Genomic DNA, 8,420 nt, shown 5'->3' with positions numbered 1-8,420 from the left:
ATTTGTCTGGAGGAGGTTTTGCCATTGACTTCCCTAGTGGGTTTACATGGCTGAATCAGGATTCAAACCCTAGTCTGCAGAATCATAGTCCAGCACTCAGACTATTACACCACGCTGGCTCTTGCTAGCTGTACAGATCCATTTCTCTGTTCACCAAATGTACATGTGTTTTAGTTCTACGGCACAAGATGAATGGCTGGTCCTTCCCAGGTATAAATCAGATTGCCCTGGACCGCTCCAAAGTAGCATTTTCAACCTCAGGGTGCTAATAGAATCCAGCAGGGGAGAGAGGAAGAATGAATGAGCAGAGACATACAGTTGGCCTAAGAGCAGCCCTGGTTTGCAGAGCGCAATGGAGCCCATCCGCTACCCCGAGGCTGAAAAACATGAGGCGAAGGGCAAAGGTTAAAGAGTTCAGGCACACTTCAGCTTCCTTAAATACAACAGGCCTCTTACAGGTTGCAAGATGGATGGCTTTAGTACCGGTTGGGTGGGTGGGTGGCAGTGGAGGACAGAGAGACGGATGCTGGTGGAGCAACACTGGCGAAGCCATTGGGAAAACAGCAGTGACACCGTGAGGCAGAAGGGAAGCAAGACATGAAAAGAAGCAGCCCTTAAGGAAAGTTGGGTACAGGTTGAGTTAGTCTCCCTTATTCAGAATTCCAAAATATAGTGGGCCATTGTTATCCTCTGTGATTTGGTTCCAATACAATCTGTAGATGCTCAAGTCCTATTCAATACGATGGCATAGTATAATGGTGTCCCTTATATAAAATAGCAAAATCAAAGCTTGCTTTGGGGAATTTCTATCTTTTTAAAAGTGCTTTCAAGCCATGGATGGTCGAAACCATGGGAAAAGAATCCACTGATACAGGGGGACCACTGTATTCCCAAAACCAACTGTCTCAGTTTAGCAAGGAGAGTCCCAGTTAATCCTCTCTCATCCCGCTATTTCAACACTTTTTAAAGGATCCCAGTTTCTCTTGCCTCCTCCTTTGTTCTCAGTTTACATCAATCGCTGCAAAGTGAGTTCAGAGTGCAAAAGTTGTTTGCAGTCAGTTAACTCAACAGCGGGGAGAGGAGAAAGAATTGACTCGCCGTTCTTATGAAATTTGGGCAAATTTGTTGCAGCCTCTCCCAGTTGGTGTCCTCTTCATTAATAATATTTGTCATCTTGGCTGCATTTCTCCTGGTTTTCAACTGCAAAAAGTTGGAGGGTATGAATTTTCACACACGAGGGGGATAGGACTGGGGCAAGGAGATTGCTTTTTGGAAGCCCTGGAGCATTCAGGGAGAGGACAAAGCACTCTATACTGAAAATGGTTAACACTTGATCAAATCCAGAAGCCATCTGCTTAAACGACTTTATTTTGACGTAACCGTTCTTACAAAAGAGCATGAGAAAAGCCAACAGTCACCAGAAATGCTATCACCCTGCTTCCCAAGAAAGTGGTGCTTACTATTTAGATATAACAATATTTGATGGCAAACTCCTTACCGCTTGGAATACAGACTCACACACACATACATACTTCCCTCCCTCAATCTACCCAAAATATGGAATGAAGACACAAAACAGTATGGCTATAGGCAGAGATCTTCTCATTGAAATTGGACTTTGGTTTTAACAAGCTGGGCAAGAAGGATGTGCAACACGCACGTTTAGTTTTAATACACAAAATGGATGTAACACATCTTTATGTTGTTTTAAATTACTGTTTTAATTGCATTCATACTTTAATGCTTTTAAAACTTCTGTTCACCAGTGGTTTCTTAAAAAGCTAACATTGTTGTAAGCCCCACTGAGTCCCATATTGGGAAGACGCATCTGCGCTAGAGAAACAATGCAATTTTGACACCACTTTAACTGCCACGGCTGAATGCTATGCAATTCTGGGATTTGTAGTTTACAAAGGCTAGACATCTCACAAAACTACAAATCCCAGAATGGACTGAGCCATGGCTGTTAAAGTGGTGCCAAACTCCATTATTTCTGCAGTGCGGATGCAGCCAAAAGTTGTTCTGTCCCTTCGAGTTGAGTTATGACAACTCCATCCCATGATTTTCTTCGGAAGATTTATTCAGAGGAGGTTTCCCATTGCCTTTTCATGAGATGGAGAACGCATGACTTGCTCAAGGCCATGCAGTGGACTTTCAGGGCTGAGTGGGGATTTGAACCTTGGTCCCCTGGAATCCTTGTCCAACACTCAAACCACTACACCATGCTGCCTTCCTCTCTGGGAGAAAAGCACCTACAGGTAGAACAGGGGATCCAACAGAACTTGGAGCGTTCTCCTTTCACAATGCAGCCTTACCCCTTGAATTCCCAAAATCTTGTCGTGGAGAGTTAAGTTTGTGGACAAAGTAGAACTATGGGGAAAGGAGGAGGAAGGGGAACAATGTTCCACCAGTGCTGGATCTCAACCAGAGCAACACCAGAGGTGTGGATGATGGAGAAAGAAGGGGGAAAGGAATCCCAAAGAAGGTGAATTGCCAGGTGGGGGGACTTTGAGAGCAGCCAAGAGATTTGGGGCCAGGATGGGATGGTATTCTTTGTATCATGCATCAATCAGGGATTCTGGTGTTCCTTCAAAAGAGGAAGGTGATGATGACCATCCAGAAAATCAGGAGGTAGGATAGTAGGCATGAAGAGTCTGGTAGGGGTGCCTTCGGGGATCTGTTGCAAAGATCTTTGTCACAACAATGGATCCGGACTCCTGGAAGCTCTTGCTGTTGGCAATGACGGGATGTAGCGCATCCACTGGTCAAAAGGATTCCCAGTACCACTGGCCAGGCAGAATGAAAGAGAGAGACAGCAGTCCATTAGAAAAAAGAAAGCAACAGCCTATTTAGGAATGACTTCGCAAATGCATGCAAGATTTGCAAAAAATGCAACTACAATAATCCAATGTAGGGGTGGGGATTTATAACCAGGAACAGTGTCGAGATAACTTTATTTCAATTGATTTATTCCTTGATAGATAAAACCTTGATTTCTTTCCACTGGCTTCTTTCCCAAGCAAAAGGAGTCAGATTGGGGCATGCTTTTCTGCCACTCTGCTAAAGAAGGCTAATTCCTAACCATTTTAGCTTTGATATATTTTACTATTTTGTTTCCCAAATTAGGGCTGACACCCCAGGAACCTTTGATTTTCAAAATGAATTAGTCAGAGAGGCACACTGTGGCCCATTTTAAAAAGAAATATGGTACATAACAGGGAGAGGAGATGGTGGTGCTACAATGCAAAATTAATGCAGTTTGACACTGCTTTAACTGTCACAGCTCCATCCTATGGAATCCTGGGATTTGTCCTTTGCTGTGCCCCAGAGACAAAGAAGTCTAAATATCTCAGAAAAAATACAAATCCTCAAATTCCATAGCATTTTTGAGCCATGGCAGTTAAAGCGATGTCAGCGTGCATTGACTCTGTAGCGCAAATGCAGCCTGTGTGGACATAAAATAAAGAGACTCTCTTGGTTTGCAACTCACCGCTTTCCATCTTGATGCAAAACCTGTGCTTGAAGCCCTGGTGCGAATGAGAACAGGTGATCACTTCGGGACTGGTGCAACCCGTGCCAACAGACCGGCTGCCGACGATAATGTTGCAGCCATAACACTGGAGGCCTGCAGCTGAAACAGAAGAAGAAATGACATTGTGAATGGAAGAACAGCAATCTGTATAGACATCTCCCGCCCTCCACAGACACCAACATTTCAGTTAGCCATTCATCAAAAGAGATTGCTACTGAATTCACTATTTAATCTGGAATGGGCATCATGTGTTCCTCCCCTTTTGCACCACCAGCCAGCCAAGAGACCTTACCTGTACTCTGCACAGTCCAGACTTCCTCTTTCTTTAAGAGTAACATAAGGAATACATGTTTATGTGTCATCATGGTAAGAAAATCCCAGGTTGCAAGTAGGACAATAAAAGATGTTAATGGGGAAGAATGGTATTTAGGGAATGATTGTTGCTGTTGTTGTTGTGTGCCTTCAAGGCATTTCCGACTTATGTTGACTCAAAGGCTGACCTGTCATGGGATTGTGTCGGCAAGATTTGTTCAGAGGAGGTTTGCCATTGTTTGAACAACTGGCATTTCTTGCTCCATCGCTCCATACTTTGAATTAGAAACAGGGATAACTCAGAACATCACTGAGAAAATCCATTTCCTCTCCAGTTATTCCCAAAATTGCAACTAAATGGAGAAGGAGGAAAGGGAATCTGATGTCAAAGCGCCGATACACACTGGCCTTAAAGGCTGGGTTGGGGGCAGAGTCGAGGTGTAGTGTCTACACAATGCATGCCCACGCTCCACCCCTAGGGTGGCGCAATGTTGCGCACCACACCACATGGCATGCAGCATCACAGCACTCCTCTGGCGCTGCATCTGCACAACATAGTGCCAAAGTAGCATCGCAAAGCTACGGCAACACAGCTATTGCACCCTGGAAAGTCCAGATCAGATGTGCGGTTGCCGCGGACCTGATCTGATTGTAAAAGGGGCGGCTGGAGGCCACTGCTATGGGACTGTCTACACAGCCCCATAGTTTCTACTCATCCAAACAGTCCCAGGATTTCATCCCTACAAAGCCTGGCTCTAATATATCACTGGTCGATATTCTTTCTGTCCAGTAATGCCTGAAAAATATCACTTGGTGGGGTTAGGGAATTTTAAGAACTGTATGAGCTATTGAGGCAGCTCAGCTGGTATAACACTCTGCAGAAACGAGAAATGCCTTCACAGTGAACACGGTGGCCTAAATACAATTGTCGGTGTCCAGCTAGAGTAAACTAACTGAATCAATGGAATGCATGTAAGCGTTGATTGACCAAGTTCCCATTGATTCAGCGAGCCTACTTTAGTTGGGACTAGCATTTTGGATTGCGGCCAGCCTTCCCCGAGGCAGTCGGCTTGGCTCTGGTTAGCGGGCAGAAAGCACAGGGCTTGGAGCACTGGCTTTAAAATTTAATTAGCCCGCATTGATCATTGCCAAGGCAGCAATCAATTTGTTGCTGTTAACACTTGCATGCCTTGTTAATTAAAGCATTGATTAAATGGCTGGTTTGTAAAGAAGCCGCCGGAATTGCAGAGTGCGGCATGATCGGTGATCATCGCTGCCCCCTAGTGGGACGTTTTGTTTTTGCCATCTTCAAAAGCAGATACAGTGACCCTCCACATTTTTATGGTTTTGACTTTTGCGGATTGGATTGCTTGCTGTTTGGATTATAATATGTTCCCTCCCAGAATCTATAAGCCCTACAGCGCAACTCTGCCACAAGTTGACCATAGAGATGTGCTGGAGAACGTAGACGTTCCTAGAGAGAACACTTCTCTAGCCGTTTGTAGGTCCTCCAGCATGATTCCAAGATCAACGTCTGGCAGGTGTTGGTGATAGAATTGCGCTGGAGGACCTGGAGATTCCTAGAGAGGTGTTCTCATAGGGGTTTATCACATGAAGGAGATTGGGCATTTATCCCGTGAATATCCTGGAAAAACCATGAAATGATTTCACACGACATCGCACAAAACCTGCCATTAAAGTAGTCACAAAGAAGCATCAATGTGCATCTTTTTACTTCCAGGATTTCAGTGACAATGCATTTCCGATATCACTTTATTTGTAAATTGTGTGCGATCATCGTTCGCGCAGTTACCCGCCATTTTCGCTTTATTTGCAGGATGCTTTCAATGCACTTTAATATCTCTTTAATGCTGAAAGTAGCCCCAGTGTGATAAACCCCTTAGATAAAAAGGATAGTGTTTTTGTATTTGCAGTTTTCCCACATTCATGGGGGTCTTTCACCCCTAACCCCAGTGAATGTGGAGGGAGCATTGTAGTTCTCTCTAGTCTAGAAGTTTCTGCTGGACCACAATACCACCATTTAACTGAAAGCTGAGGATGGTGGGATTTGTAGTGCAAAGCCAGGTGGAGGAAGACTTTTCAGTGTCAAGCACCAAGAAGAAAAGGAGAAATGGATTAGCAAATACGTTGTTAAATGTGACCAGTTATTTCCATGCTCTGAAGCATTACCAATCAAACAGGTTAAGCCTTGTTGGCAGAAGAGTTAATTAATTAAACTATAATGAGTCAGATTTAATTCATTGCTTCTGAGCGCTGGCAAAGTGTTACACAACACAGGAATTTCCATCCAAAACAAGTCTCATTTGGCACCAAAAGATGCAAACAGAAGAAAGAAAAGTGACACTAAAAATGGTCATGCATGAAGTAAGGATCATCCTTATGCTCAAAACGGCAATTTTGCCTTTGGCAAAGTTATTCTACATTCTGCACTGGGTAAACCTGAACTCGGTCACCTGTATGGATTATGGAAATCTAGTTCAGATGCCAAACTTTGCAGAATTCATTCTGCTTTAAGAGCCTTAACAGATACCACTAGCGCATCTCATTGCTTCTCGTAATCCTCGCTAAATTCTCCAGCCAATCTACAAATTTTACTAGCCATTGCCACCGGCTATGCTAGATGGACAATTTTGGAAGTTACAGTCCCCCAGAAAGTTACATTCAAGGATATTCTGGAATGTAAGAACAGTTCAGCAATGGGACCAATTGCCTAGCAGTGGTTCCCAACCTTTGGTCCTCCGGATGTTTTGGACTTCAGCTCCCATAATTCCTGACTGTTGGCCAAGCTGGCCAAGGCATCTGGGATCTGAAATCCAAAACAAATGGAGGACCAAAGGCTGGGTGCCACAGGGGTCCTAGAGGAGTGGTGAGGTCACTCTCTGGAGGTCTTCAAAAAGAGGCTGGACAGCTACCTGCTGGAGATGTTCTACCTGGAGATCCTGCACTGAGCAAGAGGTTGAACTCAATGGCCCATGAAGCACTTTCCAACGCTATGGTTTTATGACGTGACAGAGAAAACCAACAGGTCACCAGTGTGTGTCTGTGCCTTCAAGTTGCCTGTCAACACATGGTGACCCCATGAGCTTCAGAGGGCTTTCTGGGCAAGGAAGACTCAGAGGTGGCTTTGCCAGTTCCTTCCTCTGAAATATAGCCCATGGCAACTGGTATTAGATGGTGGTCTCCCATCTGAGTACTAAGCAGGGTCAGCCTTGCTTAGTACTCAGATGGGAGACCACTAGTGAATACCAGTTGGCAGAGGCTACATTTCAGAGGAAGGAACTGGAAAAACCACCTCTGAGTCTTCAAGGGAAGAAACTAGCAAAACAACCTGCTTAGTTTCCAAGATCTGATGGAATCTGGAAGTCACTTGGGGCACATCTAGACTGTAGAAATGATGCAGTCTGGGTCCCCTTTAACCACCATGGCTCCATTTGACAAAACCCTGGGATTTGTAGTTTGGTGAGGCATGAGCACACTTTGGCACAGAAGGCCTTGTAAAATTTCAGATCCCAGGATCCTATAGGATGCAGCTGCGGCACTTAAAAGCGGGGCCAAGCTGCATTACTTCCGACAGTGTAGATGCACCCCATTTCTGTGTTGTCCTTTGAATGGTGAATATGTTTGAGAAATGAATGTAAAAGCACTTACCGATCGGAAGCAGGAAAGAGGCTGTCAGCAGAGAACATATCCCATAGGCAGCAGCTCCAAACATGCGTCCCACCACCATTGGAGGCCTGATCTTTTTGGGGCTCTGTTTCTTTTTTGAATCAATGTTCTTTCAGGAGACTAAGGAAAGGCCAGATTAAACCATGCCACGTACTACAATCTCCATTCGCGGGACCGTTCCATCTTCACTGCACATCCCAGATCTTCCGAAAGCGAGACACCTTTCCGTTGAATCTCTCCAAACTGGTGTAAGAAATGAGCACACGTACGCCGCCACCACCCCCGGCTCCTTTTCCTCCACCACCTCCTCAGAAATTTGCCTTGTCAACAAACAGACGTTAGCCTGTGTGTGTGTGTGTGTGTTGTGTTACCCTTAGCTATTTCTGTCCTATTTCTTCAACCCATGATCATTACCCGTTAATACAAGCGTGCAGAGACTGTGAGAGAGAAATTCTCCCTAATCAAGATTTAACTCTAAATCCACTTCAAAATCCTCTAATTCAGTTGGATTAGGCAGAGAAAGCTTCCCCCATCTTGCCCACCCCACTTTTGTTTTTCCCCCAAAGCTCCCCCACTTCCACTGCAAGCGTAACAGAGACCTTCCATGCAAAATCCTGGTAAGAAACTCAGGGATACAGTTGGCCTTCTGTATCCGCTGGTTTTTTTAATCCGCGGATTGGAGCATCCACGGATTAAAAGTATTCCAAACAACATTTACATTCCAAAAAGCAAATCTCAACGTTGGCATTATGTATAAGGGGCACCATTTTACTATGGCGTTCTATTGAATGGGACTTGAGCATGCACAGGTTTGTATCCGCTGGGGGTCCTGGGACCAAACCCCAGCGGATGCCAAGGACCCACTGCAAATTCACAGCAGGAAGATGAG

At 44.9% G+C, this 8,420-nt stretch overlaps 1 protein-coding gene across 1 annotated transcript; it reads right to left on the bottom strand.

The window, feature by feature from the left end:
• Positions 1-1,387: 1,387 nt before the first annotated feature.
• LOC149308105 (uncharacterized) lies at positions 1,388-7,942 on the bottom strand. The gene is made up of 3 exons (XM_089537017.1): positions 7,514-7,942; positions 3,491-3,631; positions 1,388-2,786 (listed from the first exon to the last, which is right to left on the bottom strand). The coding sequence occupies exons 1-3, from the start codon at positions 7,590-7,592 to the stop codon at positions 2,590-2,592; spliced, it is 417 nt and encodes a 138-aa protein (XP_089393143.1). The 5' UTR covers positions 7,593-7,942; the 3' UTR covers positions 1,388-2,589.
• Positions 7,943-8,420: the final 478 nt, after the last annotated feature.

The sequence above is a fragment of the Sceloporus occidentalis genome, unplaced genomic scaffold, assembly GCF_023333645.1.
Source record: "Sceloporus occidentalis isolate IW3139 unplaced genomic scaffold, rSceOcc1.0.p SCAF_8, whole genome shotgun sequence".
NCBI lineage: Eukaryota > Metazoa > Chordata > Lepidosauria > Squamata > Phrynosomatidae > Sceloporus > Sceloporus occidentalis.
The sequence above is the reverse complement of the archived record's forward strand: the minus strand, read 5'-3'. Positions and strand labels throughout refer to the sequence as shown.